The sequence below is a fragment of the Crinia signifera genome, chromosome 1 (genome assembly GCF_055691185.1).
Source record: "Crinia signifera chromosome 1, ASM5569118v1, whole genome shotgun sequence".
NCBI lineage: Eukaryota > Metazoa > Chordata > Amphibia > Anura > Myobatrachidae > Crinia > Crinia signifera.
This window is the reverse complement of record NC_139217.1, coordinates 312542831-312566172: the sequence shown is the minus strand read 5'-3', so window position 1 is coordinate 312566172 and position 23342 is coordinate 312542831. Positions and strand designations below refer to the sequence as shown.

The 23342-nt window shown below is 43.3% G+C and overlaps 1 protein-coding gene across 1 annotated transcript in view; it reads left to right on the top strand.

The window, feature by feature from the left end:
• The window catches only part of RASEF (RAS and EF-hand domain containing), a 103268-nt gene that overhangs the window by 40588 nt on the left and 39338 nt on the right, over nucleotides 1-23342 (top strand). Inside the window, exons 2-3 of the mRNA XM_083158336.1 lie at nucleotides 38-184; nucleotides 4201-4291. Coding sequence (XP_083014462.1) covers nucleotides 38-184; nucleotides 4201-4291 — 238 coding nt within the window. The remainder of the gene's footprint in view (nucleotides 1-37; nucleotides 185-4200; nucleotides 4292-23342) is intronic.

Below are 23342 nucleotides of genomic sequence, written 5' to 3'. Positions count from 1 at the left end.
TAAAAGGCACTTATTGATAGTTCCATTCACATTGCAGGAGAGAACAAGCCAGCATTCTTTACCAGAACATCACCATAGTGGAACCGCTATTAATCCAACAATATGAACATGTTATCAGAAGCTTTGTCCGGGAGATAAGGCTTCAGAGCACAGAAATGGAAAATCTGGCTATTGCCGTGAAAAGGTAATTTTTTTTACATTTTTATTAAATACTCAGTAACATTGGTGTTTATATGTTTGTGCGGTTCCTTATATTACATTATATTCCCATATTTGGAAAATTATTGTGACAGCACACAAACCATTTACTTTTCATCATGTAATCACAGCAATATTATTGTATGAATGTCTGCACATGCCAGCCCTCTCTCTACCTCACATTCAACGTTAGAAAAGAGATCTATTCATTTATTTGTGATTTTAACATTCATGTAGATTGATATATTGGATCCATATTATTAGTAAATATTAGCCAGTTGTCTATTATCACATTATAGTAGTGTATTTCTATTATTTATGTTATTACACATTAATAATAATAATAATAATAATAATAATAATGTTATTTATATAGCACTTTTCTCCCAATAGGACTCAAATTGCTGTACATTTACCTTTACAGCACACAAAACAGAATAAGCTTAACAGTGGATATTAGTACAGATTGAGCAGCGCTCGTTTGAGCTGCTCCTGGCTATTTTATTGCTAATCGCCACCTGCCACCAGAGGACAGAAGGGGGCGCGCCTGCACTAGATGCTTGACGACACCGTTCTGTTGGAGGTTGTAGCAGCCCTCCACCCAGCTCGTCTCCTCCTTCCACTTTGTCCCCAACTCCCCTTGATCCCCTGCCCGTCTCCCTAAAGCGGAGATGGGCAGGGAAGCCGCTCCCCGCCACCTTGCTGATGGGGACGCTTGAGTGTGTGAGATGCTTGAGCGTCCCTGTCAAATGGAGCTGCTATCCACCAGCCTGAACCAGCACAGGAGATGTGGCGATGTAGCAGGCTGGCTGCTGGCTGCTCCATCTGTAAAATGCTTGAGAGAACAGGAATATCTTGAATCTATCTTTGTAGTATTCTACAGTGGGAGCCTCTCGCACTACATGGGGAAGAGAGTTCATAGAGTCGGAGCCACAAAGCTGAAAGCTCTAACCCCAGATGAGTTCAGGCAGATTATAGATATTGTTAATAGTCCATCATCTACATATCGCAGTAATCGAGAGGGACTATAAGGAATCAGAAGTTGCTTCAAGTACCTTAGGCTCTGGTCATGAAGCGCTTTGAAAGTCATTAAGTTATTAATATGAGAAACACTTTGTCTTTGATTGTACACTGTACACCACAACCAGTGAAATATACAGCCATGGCCAAAAGTTTTGAGAATGACACATATATTGGTTTTCACATAGTCTGCTTTAGTGTTTAGACCTTTTTGTCAGATTTTAATATGGTATACGGAATTAAAAATACAAGCATTTCATACGTGTCAAAGGCTTTTATTGACAATTACATTAAGTTTATGCAAAGAGTCAATATTTGCAGTATTGACCTTTTTTCAACTAGACCTTTTGCAATTCGCCATGGCACGCTGTCAATCAACTTCTGAGCCACTGACTGATGGCCGCCAATTCTTGCCTAATCAATGCTTGGAAATTGTCAGAATATGTGGGTATATTTTTCTCCACCCGCCTCTTGAGGATTGACCACAAGTTCTCAGTGGGATTAAGGTCTGGGGCATTTTCAGGCCATGGACCTAAAATTTTGGTGTTTGTTTCCTGACCCACTTTTACCTTATGGCAAGGTGCTTTATAATGCTGGAAAAGGCATTGTTCGTTTCCAAACTGTTCTTTGGATGATTTTTTTTTCATGACTGTATTCCTAAGCAAAAGTCTGAGTGAGCACACTTTCTTGGCTGAGAAGCAACCTCGAATAATGAATGGTCTGAGGATGCTTCACTTTTGACATCACACCTGTAGCGCTCACCTTTCGTTCTCCGGACAAGTGTTTTTCCAGATGCACCCAACAATTTAAAAGGGAATTCATTAAAGAAAATGACTTTACCCCAGTCTTCAGCCAGTCCCATCCCTGTACCTTTTGCAGAATATCAGTCTGTCCCTTTGATGTTTTTCCTGGAGAGATTTTGCTTCTCTGTTGCCCTTCTTAACAACAGGCCTTCCTCCAAAAGTCTTTGCCTCACTGTGCGTGCATATGCACTCACACCTGCCTGTTGCCATTCCTGAGCATGCTCTGCACTGGTGGTGCCCTGGTTCCTCAGCTGAATCAGCTTTAGGATATTTTCCTTGGATGTAACCATAGCTAACAGAGGAAGAACAATGATTTTAAACACCACCCTTCTTTTAAAGCTTATAGTCTGCTATTCTAACTCACATGTTCTCAAAGTTAATCCTCAGGACCCCAACAGTGCATGTTTTGCAGGTCTCCACACAGAATTACAAGTGAAATAATTAGCTTCACCTGTGGATCTTTAAAAATGTGTCAGTCAGTAATGAGTGCACCTGTTGGATGACCTGGAAAATGTGAACTGTTTGGGGTCCTGAGGACCGAGTTTGAGAACCACTGTTCTAACTCAGTCATCATGACAAAGTGATCTCCAGCCTTGTCCTGATCAACACTGTCACCTGTGATAAGGAGAGAATCACTGACATGATGTCAGCTGGTCCTTTTGTGGCTGGAATGCTTTGGAAATGCTGTTTTGGGGATTGAGTTATTATCATGGTAAAGAAGGACTCACTTTTAATGATATTCTCCTGTATATTCAAATTGCCATCATTAAATCTAAGGGAGCAAAAACCAATTCTTGTGTCATTGTCAAAACATTTGGCCATGGCTGTACAAGAGATAACCTAATATATAGACACTTTACGGGTTATTTAAGCACTGGGAGAAAGCCCATTAAACCACATGTTTCCTGAGCAAAGGAACCTATATGATCACTGCATGCACATGGGGGGAAATTGCGCCTTTATATTTTTGGGTAAGTGTATCGATATATATTTTGTATGGCCATTGGTGGGATCACAGTCTGGAAGACATACAGCAGCAAAATATGTGATTTCCAGTAGTGGCCTTGGGTTAGGTATTAGAGAGGGGGTTAGGCTGTGAAAGGGGTGAGTTAGGGTTAGGATTAGGGGTAGGTTAACGAAATTTACCGCAATCGGTTTAATTTTCTGGCCTTGGGATCCCATTGTTGGTATTCTGCCACCTACTGGCCTGATTTTGTACCCAATTCTGGCATTCTTTTACAAATAATGACTGGATCTATTACTGCAAGCTTTTGTCTAATAAATTAAATTTGCACAAAACAAAGTTAAGTAAACCAAGTTTACTTAACTTTGATCAACTACTGATGATTGCATGTTTTATGCATCTAGGTTGCATTTCCACTGTCACTGAATGTGTGATACTAAACTACAGTTTGGCAATTGCACAAAGACCAAGGGCCTGATTGAGAAATGGACGCTGTTCTGAGAGCTTGATGAGTGTGTAGGAGAAATGCTGGCTCAGCAGAATTGTGACTGATTGTACCAATGCTGATACTGTAACTTGCGTTCAGTCTGTGCCAGCAACATAAGTTTATTTCCAGTGTGTCAGTCGGCATGATAACTGTGTAATTTGTTTTTGGGTGCCGTGTTAGGTGCATTACTATGGCTTACCTACATTTATACCCCTTTCCACCAAAAACCTGGGTAATTGAATGTTTCAAGCCTTGTCAGAGCAGTTTGAAACCCATTCACACTATTGCCGGGTCTTTCCTTTGCCAGCGCATGAATATGACATCTTCTCCATTTGCCAATTACCCAGCTCTCCATATGCTTATAGTGTGGCAATGGTCAGATGACACAATTCTCACCATTCACACAGCAGACTACTGGGACGGTTTCCCGGGTAACGCAACCCAGGTTGTTTTGACTCTTTCCCATCAAACTTCAACCTGAGTTGCCCCATCAATACTCTGGGTTATACATTTGGAGAAATATGATATAAATAAGAAACTTCTCAGTTAATCTAGCTACAGTTAAATGCTGTGACTTAGCAGTTTCCCTCATTATAACATGCTAGGCAGTCCCACACAACTAGGTGCGACACATCATAAATTGGAGAAAAATCCATTTGTTTGTGCTACCATTGTTTTAGGTAAGAATTTTGCAGTATTCGTTGATTTGTTGTCATTGTAAATTACAGAGCACAGGACAAAGCAGCAATGCAGTTAAGTGAGCTGGAGGAGGAGATGGATCATCGGATACAGGCTGTGGAGAACAAAATAAAGAAAGAGGTTAGCATTTTGTTTATACAAAATATAGGCACCAGAGTTTGCATTGCAGTTTTCTGGGTCACCTGTTGTTTACGTGAATGTTCCTCACCAGACATATCTTACTGATGTGAAGTTCATGCACGTACTGTATAAGTGAGATACACTGTGGATTCATGTCACTTTGTGGAACTTGTTTGGACAGTAGTGAGCTACATGCAGCCATTCTTAATATGTTGCTTTAGTGCTTTTTATTGGACCCACACAATAAATATCTGATATACAGTTTTTGATGCCATTTATACTGCTAAGCAGCAAGCATACGCTGAACTGAATATTATGCACATACTGTATACTCATTTTCACAAATGCTTAGTTTCAAATGGCTTATCTGGCAGTTATAGTGGTCATACAGGTTTTTCAGCTTCTCTGTGACATTTCTTGTTTTTCACTACAAATATTACCTGTTACTTATATTGCAGGATGCTTACTGGGCCTAAGCCCAATGGGACATGCACTGGAGAGTATATATCGGATACAAATTATTATCACTATGCCAAGAATAAATGTTAGTGTTTATGAAATGTATCCTGACATTCCTGCCATAGATTTATAGCAGGGTTGTGGTTTTCAGCTAGAGTATGTGCTAACAGCAGGCTAGCAGAAGTCATCATCACTGATGGACTCCTTATAGAAGAAAGTGCACTGTACCCTCAGGTGGCAGAATATGCCTCCCAAGGGTAGGTACCAGTGGTCAGACAGCAGCTCTCTTCCGTCATTAGGAGGTGACTAAAGAGAAATAATTCATTTTGTAACTCCCTTAATAATTTATTGCTGCCCTGTGGATAGCAAAAAGCATCTCAGTTTACTTTTTGACACTGAGGCCATCCATCCATTAAGTATACACATGAATCTTTAATTTAGGAATGCCAATCCCGGCACATTTTTTCAATCCCGGGAATCGGGATTGAAAAATGCTCAATCCCGGGATTCCGGGATTGACATCTCTATGCGGTACACACACGGTGAGCGAGGGCACCCTTCCCCACTCCGCCCACCCTGCTCATTTACTTACATGAGTGGGCAAGCAGATAGCAGCGGTGCCTCAGCAGCGGGCGGATAGCAGAGCCTCAGCAGCAGGCAGATAGCAGAGCCGGGGGGTGCAGAGCTGGTGGGTACAGAGGCAGAAGGTGGGCCGCCGAAGCTGCAGGACTCGGTGTGCGGTCATTGACTCAGGAGCGGATATGAGTGGTGCGGCCTGCGCAGCGTGACGGTCAGAGGTCAGCACTGCCCATACCTGCTCCAGGCTGCAGTCCTGGGAACGGAAACACCAGGGCAGCATCTGAGCGGGTGCTCATACGCTGCCCGGCATTAGATTTATGCACGCACAGCTAATCCCGGTGTTTTTTGGGCCAAATCCCGGGATGCCGCCGATCCCGTTCCCGGGATTGGCCACCCTACTTTAGTTGTATATACACTAGTTTGACAAAAGGTCAAGTTACAGTTGTGCCCTCATACATCATTACTGCTGTTGTGACAAACAGCCCATCTTGTAGCTTCAGGTTCCATGAGACTCTGCTAGCGTCTTTCTTAAGCCTTTTTTTGCCAAAAATGTGCAAAATGATGTGACTAGGATGCACCAGGAAACTGTTCTGATTAATTTGCTTTATAACACTTGTATATCTATGTGTGACTGAGTTACTGAATCTGCAATGTAGCAGCCGCAGCTTTTTTCCATGTCAATTAACATTGGGCTTCTTATACAGACTCAGTCACACACAGACATACAAGTGTTGCATAACAAATTAAGTAAAAGAGTCTCCTAGTGTGTCCTAGTAGCAAGGGGCTAGAGGAGTTGCACAGGTCCAGTCATCTCATTTGCCTCAGGGATCTCCCACGTTGTGGTGTATTGAGGATAGATGTATTTCTTTTTTTTGCTTTATTTCCAACCAGTGGCATTTTACCAGTGCAGGACCTGTGTGCAGACCCCGAGTGGGCCCCCTCCTCTTCAAGGGGCAGTTGACAAGCACTGTGCCAGAGCCTACTGCACACAAACTAGTCTCATAATACCTACTGCACATGCATGGCGGCCATTTTTTTTTCCACTTTGGTTGCAGCTCTAATACAGGACTCCGGAAAGCTAAGTAATAAAACATGGGTTCAGTGTGTGTAGTGTAGGGCCCTCTGGACCCAGAGGCATGTATGCACTGCACTCATTGCACCCATTAGAATCAGACCCATTCTGTTTTCTATACTAGAATACCATTTTGTTTGTCCTTAATACATACAGAAATATCTTATCCAGTCATCATTGATGTGTGATTTAGCATGTTACTTAGGGTGGATGCAGTTTTTTATTTTTATTTCTTTAGATACATTTCTTAAAGTAAACAAAGACACCTAGAAGGTAAATGTGCCGTGCCTGGCTAGTCTTTACTTTGTGGGTAGGTAGTACATTACACAGCTGTGTGACTCTATTAATACATCACTTACAAAAAAACATAACAGTTGCTAGACAACATAAAAAAACAACATATTTCTAGTAAATCTATTTATTTGAAAGAGCAGATCATATTGGTAATTCTTTTCAGATTGTGTGCAATCCTGTCAGAAAGGGAAGGCATATCTAGTGATGGAGTGAATGGTGAAGATCACAGATATAATATTAGAATCTGAAACCCAAAGTTCTCCATGTTTAGTAGAGAGAAAAATAGACTTGAGATACAGTCAAACTTGCACAAAGGTATTTTTTAGTACATTAAGTCATTTCTAGGACTCTGCTGTTTCCATGTATTGTGGTACTAGGAACACAGGGCGCCTGATTCAGACTTGTTTTCTAAACACTGCCCGGTCGAACGCCTGCACCCCCGATGCGCAATCCCCCTCTCCACCATTCGCCACACCTGCATTCGTAGGGGACAGCTCCTCTCTTTATTAATAATCTAGTTACTAGCTTGTCAAAATGTGGGAACAGCATAACAATAATGTCAGTGCCGCCGGAGTGCATAACACTTGAAATTCCCTATAGTGGTGATGCGTAGCATTAACTTTTTATCATTTAGTATAATTACAGATGCAGTTGGATGTAAGGAGCTTTGCATAAGATCTGTGTCTCCCGTCCACATTCATAACTTGCTCCCAACAGGACTTCTTTCAGGATACACCCACTCTGTGGAATGCTCTCCCATAAACATGACTTATTATTTGCTCCAAACCTTCTAGCATTCCTCTTCTGGGAAGCTTATCAAATTCCAAAACCACCACATAACCTAATTACCTACATGACACACAGTCATAGTTTGTCAAAGTGTGCATCCTGGAGAAGCTCAGAGAGGAGATTCAGGTGGGTGGTGATGGGGTGGAGCTGAACCGTTTGTGACATTAAACCTTGCGTGCAGCATGCGAACAGCATGTACTTGCATAGGGGGTGGTGCTAAAATGCCGCAATTACCAGTGAAGTGATACAATATTTCTCTTAATTTCCCTTGAATTTACTAAAGCTTCTGTACGAACAATATAAGGTTAAATCAGCATGGATTGCTAATTAGAGATCAAAAAGTTGCCGCCCAGGAAGAAAGAATAAGCGCCCATTGCAAAATTGCAAATGCATCTCAAATATTTGCAAAAACCAAAACATCTAAGAGATTTTTCCATCTTATTAAGGGGTATATTCAATGCTCTTAAGGCGAGCTCGCCGTCAGTATTCGACTGCCCCCCTTCACTCGCTGTTTCCACCTTTCCGGTTCTTTTCAGCGAGGTGGAAACGGCGAGTGTGCCCATTAAAACGGTGAAGTGTGCCACTATATGCAGCAGGTTCGCTGCATTTGCGGCGAACCTCACCGTCTACGGGAATGTTGCATACGGCGAGCGGCCGGCAAGGGGGTTGAATGGCGAGGATGGCTTTCCTCACCAAAAAAGCCATTCTTGCCATACAATCCCCCCTCGCAGCCAGACACCAAAGGAATTAAATAGTGCCCTAAGTCTAAAGGTGCCCATACACTAGTAAGATTTATCTTCAGATCTGGCTGGTTGGAACAAAAACATTGGTTATGGATGAGTGACCGTTTGGCAGTTTTCCAGCATTTCCAAGCAAATGGTCAACTGTCATTTGCTCTCATCCATAACCAGGATTTTGTTCCAACCAGACAGATCTGCAGATAAATCTTCATGTGTATGGCCACCTTAAGGCTTCCACTAATCTGCTAAAGAAACTGGTTGGAAATGGTCATTGTTGACTTCAGAGACTCACCCCAAAAACACCATTGCATGCCTGCATTTTCACAAACATATCCAGAAAATGCCATGGTTTCTAAAATTAGTGATCCATGTTCAATTAGGCCCATAGTGCATACACACTGCCTGATTTTAACAATACGTTTTAACAAATGGTTGCTATCTGCAGATTCGTTTAAAATGTCATCTAGTGTGTACCCAGCTTAAGTCAGACTTGCTTACCATGTACAGGGCCACAGAGAGGGGGGGGGGGGGGGAGAAGGTACAGTTTACCCAGGCCCAGGCCTGTCAGGGGGGCCCGGGTCTGGACGTACATGCACAGTTTTTTTTAAATTTGGTGGCTGGGTGCTCTGTGTCTGCTGCCTCCCTGCATGCTGCTGGGGCTGAGATCCAAGTCAGCATGTAACCCCTGACATAGCATCTACTGTAACTCCATGGCAACAAGCATGTTAACCCCTGTCAAAGCATGTAACCCCTGCCAGAGCATGTATCCCCGACAGAGCAGGTTAACCCCATGGCAATGGGCATGTTAACCCCTGACAGAGAATGTTAACCCCTGGCAGAGCATGTAACTCCGGGCAGAGCATGTAAACTCATGGAAAAAAGCATGTTAACCCCTGACATTACGCCAGCTGGGCGGGGAGCCTCTCATTAGATATTCACTGCACACTGGTCCCCCTCATTACATATGCATGAGGGGGACCAGTGCAGCGGCTCCCTCCAACGCATCCCCTGCCAGCTCTCCCGGGGGGCAGCTTCTACTGCCTGTGTCCCCGGGAGCCCTCCTTCTCCCACACAAGTGTCAGGCACAGGCAGGGAGGCTTCCATCTCCCTGCCTGCCACCGTCCCCTGTGCGGCAGGGGCTAAAAATCGGTGTCAGGGGCAGTGAGCCCCTGCGGCATTGAATAGGGTGGGAGGAAGGGCTGGCAGCGAATGCTCCAGCCCTCCGGAAGGCGGCAAATGTACAGCGAATCCTAAAAAAAAAATCATTGAATACTGCCCAATATGCTATATAAAATCAATGTTTATAAGTAATAGCAATACCTCTAATTGCCTGTCAAAGGCTTTGTGCTTCTTCTACTTGTTCCCTGTCCCCTGACAGCTAGTGTTATCTCTGCCTCACAGCTGTCTAGTATACTGTCCTTCACTGACTTCAAGCTGGCTGGTAACATTTAGTTTAGTACAGCCAATTGTTTGATAAGGATTGTGAATAAAAGACCTTTGCCAGGAAGTGCTTTTGAGAGTGTGCGAGGGGTTAATCTGCAGTATAGTTTGTAAGTACACATAAAATGATGATGATTCTTGGCAGTAAACATATCTGACATTTCTTTTGCACTCTGTATGTATAATAGACTTGGTACAATATTTTGCTCTGCAGATATTTCTCCGTTTATTGCATATTGTCGTTTGCCCCAGTTACCAATGTGGATATTAACCTAAACAGAAAATACAGTATTTTTCATATTTGACTTGGCATTCGATAAGGCTTCACTTTGTATACTTGGCACCATTGAGGGGTTATTATGACCCTAAATACCGAATAAACCTTTCAGGCTTATCTTGCTAAGTGGTACCTATTTTCCTCTTGCGCTCATAGTACTGTAGTAGAGGTTATTATAAGTAACCCTCTGTGCTTGTACAGCGCTAAGGACAAATGATAAGGAAAAAACAAGGTTCATATGTCTAGGCAGAAGTGAGGGCAGGTAATTACTAAGAATTGACTGTGTCCAAGTAAGAGGTCATGGCATGCAGCAAATGATATAAATTGGGCAGAAACAACAACACATACTAAGTACAGGTTGAGTATCCCGTATCCAAAATGCTCGGGACCAGGAGAATTTTGGATAACGGATTATTACGTATTTCGGAATATTTTAATATTTCAATTATGTATTTTGAAGTATCTTGCATGTATGCTGTATAAACACATAAAATACACACAAATTTATTTTATTACCACATAAAATACACACAAATATATTTTATTTGTTCAAAAAACAAGGTTTCAAAACATGAAACAAAATGTGTGTACTATCTCAGATATTGAATTTGAATGCCAAGCAATCATTTTCTTGCACATATATAGTGCCAGTTACATATCATGTCACCAGTAGTGCTGTTACAAATGTCCCCAGTGAGTTTTTAGCAAAAAAAATATTTTTTATTCACTTTCTGGAATGTATGGTTTTCGGAATAATTCGGATAACGGATACTCGGATACGGGATACTCAACCTGTATATATTATTGCCCCAATATTACATTCAATAAAATACATAATGTTGCTCGTGTGTTGTGTTGACAGACACTTTTTCATATACATTTTCCACTTTTCCTCAGTACTATTGAGAACAAAAAAAACACAGTATAGTGTAATATGTTCACAATATGTCAGCATAGACAGATAAAAGTCACAGGACCAAATGTTAGAATGTGTGTGAATCAGAAAGTGAGAGATTTTGCAACCTGGTTTTGCAGTGTAAATGATTGCCGCTATTACATTTGGCCCCCAGTGGTTTTTTAAGTTAAATGTGAAAGTGTGCAAATGTTCCTTATGCCTCTTCGTTAACTGTATGTGGAGAAGACACCATCACCATGCGGGTTCCCCTACATTTTCCTCATGCCTCTTCGTTAACAGTATATTGGAAAGATACCACCACCATGCCAGTTCCCATTAAGTTATTACAGTTATAAGATACAAGATCCATATTTAAACTGAATGACAGCAGTGAAGATGTGTCCTACTCGAGTGAAGAAAAAATGAGGCATGTAACCAGTAACATGATGATGTAAGCCATTCCTAGTATACACCAGCCTGGATGCAAGGTTCCATCTTAACACTGGGAAAGTCACACTGTACCCCTCTGCGGGTGTGGTATGGCGGACTGACAATCTGGATCCCGACGGTCAGTGTCCCGACATCGGAATCCCGACTGCCGGCGCTCCGACAAGGGGGTGAGTGCAAAGAACCCCCTGGCGGGCTTGCTGCGCTCGCCACGCTACCGGTTTGGTGACTTGCTTCGCTCACCACAGGTTCTATTCTCCCTCTATGGGGGTCGTGGACCCCCACAAGGGAGAATAGCCCCTGTTAGTCGGGATCCCGACTGTCGGGCATTTAAACAGTCGGGATTCCGATGTTGGAGTACTGACTGTCGGAATCCCGACTGTCGGGCAGTATTGAGCACCCACCCTCTGCAGCCAGTGTTTTTTTTAACTATTAAGGCCTTTTTCAGAAACCATTAGAGGTCCACCTAGTGACTTTGGACCTAGACATTGTAAATCATCTATACTGTAACCCCTTAACTTACCCCTGCTGGGATTCTGTCCTTCTAGATGCCGACTTCAGTATTTTGACTGCTGGTCCTCCGTATGTATCCCCCTGCGAAGGCACATGTTTGAGCAACACTCCGCAAACTATACAAAGTAATGAATATGGTTGAGCCTTGTATTCTTTGTTGTAGACCAGTTTTTAGGTGTAGAACCAGATATGACCAGTATCTTTGCCGAGTCCTGCCCATACTATGAAGTGTTCCCTGCTAGCTGCTTACTGGACCGTGATGTGCCAGGGAACTCTTGTCAGGCATACAGTACATGGTCAGCTTTGTTGCAATGTGCATATAGCAAAGCACAATCACTGAAAAACTGTGGGAAACATGCAATTATGTTTGTCTGCAGTAGCTGCTTATTGAGTTCTAGAATGCTCCAGCAAAGGATAGTGTCTAGAAATATATGGAGCTGTATGGTGGACTATGAACTATTACATTTTATTTATTAGTTTGAAAGCTTGTTTTTTTACCAAAAAAACTGGTGAACCGGGCCCTGATATCAGTGGTTTCTGTATTTATTTTACAAATAGCAGCTGCTTGAATGTGGCTATAGTGGACCACAGATAGGGTTACAGAACATACAAAAAAGTGAAGCAGCGCTGACAATTATACACAACTACGTGGGATTGCCTGTAAACTAATAACATTTATTTAGACATTTTGTATGATAAAATGAAGAAATATATAAAAAATAATAATAACAATTTAATAACAATTGAAACTCCTGTTTTAGACCAATTCACCAATATTAAGCGGTATAATATGTCCCTTCCGAGTGTTCTATATTGGGGGGTATTAAGCTGTATTCCACAAGTCTTATCATATATGTGTCTATTTCCCATCTGTATTATAAGTAATCAGCTATTGAAAAGGGTGAAAATATTGCAATTCATAATGTCAACATTGACGTCATGTCGGCATTCATATCGACATTGTGAATATCTGGATGTAAAAATAGAAGTCTTTTGTACCTTTTGAACCCTAACACTAATGAGCTGTCAACACTGTGGGCGGGATTTATTAATATACATCGCCGCCCTTCGACTGACAGTCGCCGCGATGCTGCCGCATATGTACTAACATATGCGGCTAGCATCGGGATGCGGTGACGGAGACCCCCGCGATACCTGTGATGTGATCTGCGGGGGTCTCCGTCACATCCCGGCGGCTGCCAGTGTCCCCTTGCGTCTCCTCCTCCCCCTTGCAGCAGGATGTTCTCCCGGCTGTGACACCTGCTGGGGGAGGAGGAGATCAAAGGAGGATGGGAGTGGGGGGGGGGCGCGCGGATGGCGGGCGGCGATAGAAGCCCATAGGCTTCTATAGGGTATCATATACACTCCACGGTAAGGTGAAAGCGAGTGTAGTGACCCACAGAGATATACACATAGCAGCAATCCAGGGCGCTTTCACCTTTCTGTCGAAATCTGTTTTTCTATAGGGTATCGCCACCCTCTGGGTGGCGATACCCTGCCAGGCGAAGACGGGGCGGACGGGTGATGGTAAATAGGAAAATGCGGTAAAACCCCCGTTTTACCGCATTTTCCCTTTAGTACATCCCGCCCTAAGAATGTTATTTTATCTGTTATGTAACATTCATGTTGAGATTCTGAATGTGAACATTTTGACTACATAGCACTGAAAAACAAGCCATAGTATTAGTTTGCTTTCATCAAAAGACTACGTAAAGCTGTAATCCTAATCAGACTCTGATGGCTGGAGTGATTCTTCAGACATTTACCATTTCCACACAAAGCTAAATAACCCATAAAGTGCAGGGCACAGGTGCTCTGTGCTGATAGATGAGTATGTTGTGACATTCTGAATTGCCAAGGACTTTTTGTATGTGTTTATTCTCCATCGTCATAAAGCGATTTGAAGTGAATGTTTTTTTTTTCCATTCTGCTACTTTCCACATAGTCTTTATACCGTACATATTTCTGGGTTGTGTTGGTAACAACTCCGTCCGACAAACATCTTGCCATGGGTTTTCCTTGCAGATGGGCTACATTGGTTTATTAAATTGATAAAGCAATTTGTTACCGATATACTTTTGCATGACAGAACATTTTCAGGGATATTTCAGTCAATGTAGCCTAATAAATATTTGTAGAGTGAAGTTATACAGGTTATAAAAAACATCCCCATGATTCCATCCTACTACTACAAAAAATGCTAAAGGATAACAGCAACATGTGACTCCTTATCGAGACAATTTAACAACATAAAGAAGTACTATACATTGTAGGGCCAATTCTGTATCACACGTAGTGATCTGAATTCGGCCCCTGCCCTGATGGTGCCCCCTGCCTCATTACTGCGCATATGCCCACTCGCCGGACAGTTCGCAGAGGGGTTTGAGGGGCAGCGGCAGTGACGGTGCTGGGCCATGGGAATGCCCAGCGTTTTATGTGTGTCCCCATGAATTTTATGTGTGTCCCCGGGAATGGGCGGCTGAGGACAGTTGAGACTGTCTTTTATCTGCAAAGGCAGGAGAAATGTTTCTCCTGCAGCTGCAGCATGCAAGGGGATGTGTCTTCGGTACAGAATTGATCACATGGTTGCGAAGGGAAACGGCGGCGGGGTTGAATTTTCTGTGGGCCGGGCTCTCTGCTACTCAGTAAGCTGCGATCTTCGCTGTTCTGTGTTTCACAAATATTGTTATGTTTTACAGTAAGTATGTCATATAAATCTAACAAACAATTGCTATTCTATATACGTCAACAATTTCCAGGGGACATTCAAAAGTTGTGTATAAAATTTCTTCAGACTTCCCTAGAGTAAAGCGCCAAACCGAATTACACTGACTAGACATAGCGGTAATGCCCCAAGTCTCTCTGATTCAGACCTGAGCGCTCATCTGCAAATGGTTAGCCATCACCCAACTAGAGTGAAAACCTGCCCTGTATAAATCTGCGAGTTAATTGCTATTGCTCAGTCTGGTATCCTGCCGCACACCCATACGCAATTTACTCACTATGAAATGATTTTCCCAGTCTGTGCAAATGTGAGTAACGCTGACCCTTCCACAACTCTGCCACAGAAAAAGGCTGATCAATGCCAGCACTGTCACATCCCCTCTAATAAAATGTCTGGGCACGCCTGCATTTTTTGGACACTCACAGAAACCAGCAGGTTACCACCACCGGATTCCCTGTAATGCAGCACAAAACAGTATGCCAGGGGTTCCCAATCTTTTTTTAATCAAGGCACCCCTAGAGTATTAAAAAAAAAAATTACGGCACCCCTAGGCCCAATTTTTTTTTATTAGATTGGGTTTATATGCAATTCTTAGGGTCAGTTATGTGGTAAATGGCAGGATTTGCTTCTGTTTGTACACATTTTATGATTGGCAGCCACCAGCACTGGTTTTTCTCATAAATAATTAACCATTAATAATTTTAGTTGGTCCTGGACCACCAACCCAGGGCACCCCTGCAATTGTCCTGAGGCACCCCAGGGAGCCACGGCACACAGTTTTGGAACCACTGCAGTATGCCATATAATTTCATTCAGGGACAGTCATCCAGCTGCATCACTGTACTTGGCTTGGGGCAGGCTGGAGAGACACTGTATGGACACAGGGCCATGTTAACAGCAGTGTAAGCCCCAGGCAAAGCAATGTATTTGAGGCCCCTCCACACCCACGCGCAGGAAAAAAATGTAAACAATTTTTTTTTAATTACACGCCCCTCCTGTGCTGAGAATGCTGCCTGGTCGCTCTGTTTCTATGTGATTTACAGTCATGGCGAGCAGGCAGCATGCTCTACTGCCTCCCAAGAAGCTCAGGAGGCACATACCCACAACCCAATCTGCCCTAGCTCAAATGCCCCTAATATTGGGGGACCCTTGGGTAGCTGCCCATTTATCCTATACGTTAAGATGGCCCTGTATGGGCAGGGGCTGCACTGGGGGCTACCAGACAATATCTGCCTAGGGAACCAATGTGTGTTTATTGCAATGTGGGGAATATTACAGCAGGAAGGCTCTCCACACTCCATACTTGTATTGATTAAGGTCTCATAGTGACTTATATGCTTTGACCAGGAGAAGGATGAACAGCGGTCTTTTTAATCTAAAGTATGTTCGGTACTTGTGTAGTTTCACAGCGCCACCGCGCGCACAGTCTGTGTTTGAAACTAGGCAGCTTGCCAGACTCTGTGTTTACTGTGCGCGTGCCGCTCTAGCTGTTCTCTTACATATGCGCGTGCCGCTCTAGCTGTTTTCTTACATATGTAATCTACGTGATCAGCGTAGCGCTGGGCAGCAGCAGCGTGCGCTGCCCAGCGCTGACAGGTCACTGTGGTACTTGTAGTTCCACAGTGAAATAGACAGTCCTGCACACCGCTGACAACGGGGGCATGTAAACTGGACACCCCGGGACACCGCTAACGTACGGGGCTTCTAAACTAGACACCCCGGCACACTCTAAAATTTAGACTCTTTAGCTCCCTGCACCCCGGCAGGGGGACGCGTATACTTGTGAAGGGGACACGTATACCTGTGAGGGGACGCGTATTCCTGTGAAGTAATCCGTGTCCCCTCACGGGGCTCGCCACGCTTCGGGCTCGGTGGCTCGCTGCGCTCGCCACACTTTATAAGATCAACTACACGCCGACGTGGATAGTGGGGGTATGAAAAGGTCGGTCGGACGCGTACCGCGTCCGCTCGCCACACTTCGGGGTGGCGTGGATAGTGGAATTAACAAGGTCGACAGCTGTTACGTCGACTAGTGTCATTGTGAACAGGTTTAAGAGTGTTTTGCACAGTGCACCCCTATGTAGATGCCCCCTTAGCGGTTCCCAGGGAGTCTGGATTTAGATGCTTTAGCATCTAAATTTTAGCATGTGCCGGGGTGCAGGGAGTCTGGATTTAGACGCTTTAGCGTCTAAATTTTAGCGTGTGCCGTGGTGCAGGGAGTCTGGATTTAGCGTCTAAATTTTAGCGTGTGCCGGGGTGCAGGGAGTCTGGATTTAGACGCTTTAGCGTCTAAATTTTAGCGTGTGCCGGGGTGCAGGGAGTCTGGATTTAGACGCTTTAGCGTCTAAATTTTAGCGTGTGCCGTGGTGTCTAGTTTAGAAGCCCCGTACGTTAGCGGTGTGCCGGGGTGTCCAGTTTACATGCCCCCGTTGTCAGCGGTGTGCAGGACTGTATTTCACTGTGGAACTACAAGTACCATAGTGACCTGTCAGCGCTGGGCAGCGCGCGCTGCTGCTGCCCAGTGCTACGCTGATAACGTAGCTTACATAAGGAAAGCAGCCACACGCTGTGCTGAGAACAGCTAGAGCGGCACGTGCACAGTTAAACACAGAGTCTGGCAAGCTGTGCACGCGGTGGCGCCGTGAAACTACACAAGTACCGTATGTTCTAATATATATATATATATATTGACATACACCATTGTCATCGTGCATATTATTGGGGAGTGCCGCCGCGAGGATTTGGCTATTGTGTTGCCGGGATGCCGGCTTCTGGACGGGCACCCTTTAAAGTTTATTATTGCTGAGGTGGTGTGCTGCTCGATTGGCTTTGTTTATATATATATATATATATATATATATATATATATATATATGGCTCGGATGTCTGGCACTCCGGAAGAATGGGCAACTGCCGCTGTGCCTCCTTAATGTTGGATACAGTTCTCTATTTTCGGACCCCCAAGCCTCTTTCTTGTGGAACTGCATTTTTTTTATTGGAGAGTGCACTGGATCAAGCTGTCTGGGAGTGCCGGCATATAAGGATTATATATATATATATATATATATATATATATATATATATATATATATATATATAGAGTTCTCTATTTTCGGACCCCCAAAGGGGAGAAAACAAGTGGCACTCTGCGGGCTTACTTTAAATGTGAAATCCTTTATTCCATCAAAGTGGACAGGTACAGGGGCGTCATGTCGACGTTTCAAGGCCGCTTGGCCTTTTCATCAGGACGTGTAGAATCCCAAAGTGCATAAAGTGCTTTTTGCACAGCATCACCACAGCACTTTATGCACTTTGGGATTCTACACGTCCTGATGAAAAGGCCAAGCGGCCTTGAAACGTCGACATGACACCCCTGTACCTGTCCACTTTGATGGAATAAAGGATTTCACATTTAAAGTAAGCCCGCAGAGTGCCACTTGTTTTCTCCCCCTTGGGGGTCCGAAAATAGAGAAATATATATATATATATATATATATATATATATATATATATATATATAATCCTTATATGCCGGCACTCCCAGACAGCTTGATCCAGTGCACTCTCCAATAAAAAAATGCAGTTCCACAAGAAAGAGGCACACGTACACTAGTCAGCAGTTTCAAATAGATGTATTGGCCACAGCACTACCATATATACTATATATATATATATATATATATATATATATATATATATATATATATATATATATATACTACTATATATATATATATATATATATTTATATATTTATTCCTGGACATTGGTTACAATTTGGATTGTTTCGTTACTTGGGGCCAGATGCACTAAGCTTCAAAGGTGATAAAATGGAGAGTGATAAACAGCTAGCCAATCAGCTCCTACCTGTCATGACTTTTTTTTGGCGAGAAGGCCAGTCCTCTCTCCAAAAATGTGCCTCGCCCTAGTCAATGCTTCCGTTTCACATAAAAACCCACAGAGAGCTTTTCCCTGTTCGCCGCTTGGCCATCGTCGTGGCTTTCTTATGGGAAATTTTTGTGCCTCGCTGTTTGTGTATTCAATGCAACAATGGAGAACTCTGATCACTGTTTTTTTTTTTTGCTCGCATCTCCGTTTTGCTCTCTGCATTTTTTTTAGGTGAATTGAACTTACGTACAATGTATTTTCTTTTCTTTTTGGTGTCTGCAATTGTATTTTCTTATTATTTGAAGCATCTATATTATTTTTATAACTTTAGAAGTGCAACATTAATATATTTTTATTTGTTTGTAGTAATTCCTCCCCCCCATGATGCATTTTTTTCTTACTGTATACCATAGCTGCCTACCCTCCTGCATTCTGCAGGAGACTCCCTGAAATAGCAGCAATCTCCCTCTCTCCCTCATTACTCCAGCAATCTCCCTCCTATCACCGAGCCCACATTACACAGTTAAATTTTTTTGGAAAAAAAAGAATGAGTGATAGATACATTTACATTGAATCATCAGTGCCATTTCCCAGCACTTTACCAAGTATAGTAGCTCTTAATAACAGCTTTGGGGCTCATCTACATTTGGATATAAGTAATTTTAACAGATTCCTCTCAGATGTAGCAGTACACACCCACGCGTCTAGGTGCCACGTTCACTATCTCTCCATATAAGGAACTAGACACGCCCTTTTGGGAGGAGCATGACAAGCCCCCTCAATGGGGCACTTTGTAAAATTCTATGGTACTCTTTACCTAGAAGGGCGCCCATCGCAGGCATCGCATGTACCAAAAAATCGCATGCGATGCGACCGTCGCGATTACCACGATTTCCCATAGGGAACAATGTTAAATTTCCCAATTGACCAGATTTTCCATAGGGAACAATGTTAAAAGGCCCACAGAGGCCAAATAGCCACCATGAAGTGTGAAATGGCCCCCCCAATTGTTAACGCCACCCCACGATCAACGTCAACCCGAAGCGTGGCGAGCGCAGCGAGCCCGCGTCCTACGACCTTTTCATACCCCCACTATCCACGTCGGCGTGGAGTTGAGAATTGAAAGTGTGGCGAGCGCAGCGAGCCACCGCGCCCGAAGCGTGGCGAGCGCAGCGATCCCCGTGAGGGGACGCGAACTCCTGTGAAGCCCGCGAGGGGGCGCGTATACCTGTGAAGGTGTTCGCGTCCGCTTGCCACGCTTCGGGCTCGGTGGCTCGCTGCGCTCACTTCACTTTCTATTCTCAACTCCACACCGACGTGGATAGTGGGGGTATGAAAAGGTCGTAGGACGCGTACCGCCGCCCCTCGCGGGCTCGCTGCGCTCACCACGCTTCGGGATGACGTTGATCGTGGGGTGGCGTTAACAATTGGGGGGGCCATTTCACACTTCAGGGTGCCTATTCGGCCTCTGTTGGCCATTTAACATTGTTTCCTATGGAAAATCGGGTCAATTGGGAATTTAACATTGTTCCCTATGGGAAATCGCGGTAATCGCGTCGGTCGCATCGCATGCGATTTATTGGTCGCATGCGATGCGACCGACGCGATTTTTTTTCCTTACGATGCCCAAGATCAAAATCGTGGGCGCCCTTCTAGGTAAAGAGTACCAATTCTATTACCAAATATAATCTCCCTGAAACTAGTTTTCAATAGTAGGCAAGTATGCTGTATACTCTACCCATGATTCACCTCTCCTTCCTCACTCCTTTGTTTGGAGATACACAGCTTTTCACACAGATTTACCTGCTTTGGAATCCTTTTTTAGGCTAATTTGCGTTTTTCTGCATATCTCTACTATATTTGAACACTGCCTACAAATGGAGCAAATAAATCCTCGTACGCCCCATTGGTCAATGCTCGCTGTCAGGGACGGTGAGCAGCTGACACAGTGAATAGGGTGAACAGGAGGCATGGCGAGGGGTCAAAAAATGGAGAATGCACAGTGAATGAAAATCAGAGAACACTGTGCCGTGCTCGGCGGAGCATTGAATACTGGTGTGTGAGTAGGGTACACGTATTACCCTCTGAGGGACAAAATAATTCTTATCTGCCTGACCCTATATTGCACTTAAAGTGAGTGCTTGCGTGGGTTTCTTCCGGGTACCCTGCTTTCCTCCCACAATCCAAAAAATATACATGCAGATTAATTGGCTTCAAACAAAATTAACCCTAGAATGTCTGTGTGTGCATGTACATGTGGTAGGGAACATAGATTTTAAGCTCCACTGGGGCAGAGACTGATGAGAATGTTCAAATATTCTCTGTAAAGCGATGCGGACTATGTGTGCGCTATATAAGATTGCATGGCATCGCATAGGTTTTGCAATGCAATGAGATGAGATCTAGTACAAAAAGTATGAGCTGCACATACTTTTTGAGCTGTGTGATGAGATGTGTGACGGGAGCATGCATCTTATGCACCCAACAATTGTACCGTGTATGGGCACTTTAAGACACTGTTACTAAATAAATAAATAGCTCCTTTTCAACAAAAGAAAACACCTCTGTTTGTTTCTTGAAACTGCTGAGTAAAGAGCCCCTTACACTTGTGAGATTTCATCCAATTTGAGTCAATTTATCTGACGAGATCTGATGTGCCGTCTGACAAAATCTGATGTGCCTGATGTGTAGGACACAATCCACAATCCTGTGCCATTGAGTATAACCAAGAGATTGGAAGAGATTGAACCTCCTGCACATAGGATAAATCTCGAGTCAATCAGGTTCAATTTGTTGAGACAATAAGTTGACAAGTGTAAGGGGGCCTTTAGACTAAATCAATCCCCAATAGTTAGGTTAGCGACTATTTTAAACATTTTATTACATTTAGCACTTGCGTGAATCTCTTTATTATATTGCACCTAGCATATATAAACATGTTGTTTTCTGCTGAAGACTTGTGTGGTCTGTACGTTAAACTGACTCTAGCTTGGGTGAGGATTATTAGGTCGACAGAAATTAGGTAGACCAATGCTGGTTGACAAACAACACATGGAAAATGTCGACATGGTCTAGGTCGACATTGACAAAATGTCCATCTATTGGACCCAACCAGCGCTGAAAAGCTATCCTCCATTTGTTTTTCTGCTATATGTTTGAAGGAGTGGTGCTCCTGGTGAGCGACCTAGCTGTGGTTAATAGCACTGTTGAACTGAGGCTTCTTTTTGTTTGAATGACATTGACAAAAGGTCAATACAAACAAAAGGTCGACATGGAAATGGTCAACAAATAAAGAGGTCGACATGAGTTTGCACTTTTTTGTTGTCTATGTCGACATCTGTCAACATAGGCACAATATGAGTGTACCTCAAATGCTTCGGGCACATTATTTTATCCCCCCTCGGTCCCACTTGGATTGTGAAGTAAGAGCAAGCCGAAAAACTCATGAAAAACTCATGTTGACCTTTTCATATGTCGACCATTAACAGGTCAACATTTTGATTGTGTCTACCTTTTGTCTGTCAATCAAGACCATGTCGACCTTTTTTTTATGTGTTGACCTATTGCCTGTTGACCAATAGTGAATGACCTACTGTATTTCCAGTTGACCATTCAACTGGATACCCTCTAGCTCAGTGGTTCCCAACCCTGGTCCTCCAGTACCCCCAACAGTGCATGTTTTCCAGGTCACCCCGCAGGTGCACAGATTATTCAGGCACATGTGAAAAGATCCACAGGTGGAGCTAATTATAGCACTTGGAGCTAATTATAGCACTTGTGATTCTGTGTGGAGACCTGCAAAACATGCACTGTTGGGGGTACTTGAGGACCAGGGTTGGGAACCACTGCTCTAGCTTGTTGACTCTTGCATATGCTGGAGAATCAAACATATATTTGTGCTTTTGGTTACATTGAAAGTTTAAATTATTATATTATAAATAGGTACAAATATTTTAAAATTATTATTTCAGATAAATGCATTTTTAAATGCATGTGACACTTTTCACATTTGGAGATTTCAAAGTATAACCATAGTATTGGATAAAGACTTTCCAACTTTATTAAGAAAATCTGTGCTGACATCCCATTATTTTAGTGAAATACCAGTGGTCTACAATTACTGTTAATATACATAATAAATATAAAATAAATGCTTGTACAGTATATAAAATGAAGTGAAACATGATTTTTGTATATATTATCATGTGCCTATAGCACCCTCTAGTGGTTCTTTTGGAATTGTACAGAATCAGAAAATGTGTACAACTTTTGTAGTGATTGTGTATATATTGTATACACTCTTTAATGTAATGTGCTCTGTCAAATGACATCACTTGGAGACAGTCATGCAGTATTTGGAAGGTCATCACACTACTTTAAAAGTTATTCAGCCATTATCAGATATAATTAAGTTCCTAAAATCATCAGCAAAAATAAAGACCCCCATCAATTAGTGTGAGGTATCGCATGCGAAGAAGAAGCACGGGACTAATAAAGCTTGACAGTTTTCTGCTATTCCCGACTCTATTGGGGCCTACACACTTAGCTATTTACAGGCTTTTTCTCTAGATCGCTTAGAAAATGCCCCTGCATTGCTCCGTGTGTAGGGGCATTGCGTTAGCGATGCGCGGCCCCGGGCGATTAATATCCAGCACCTAGTTAATCGCTGGGGTCATGGCCAGTGTTCTCAGCAGAGAACATTAGCCCTGACAGATTGCTCAGTGGCACATCGCTATGCAGCGCTGTTTGCTGAGCGATGCTGAGTGTTCTGAGCGATACAGGCCTTTCCTGGTTCACATCTTGGATGTCTTTTTGCCACCTCAAACTGAATATTTCCAAAACGGAATTACTGATATTCCCAGCATCCAGGAGCAGTTACCACCCTGATATCTCCATCACTGTTGACAACTCAACAATCTACCCTACCCCACCA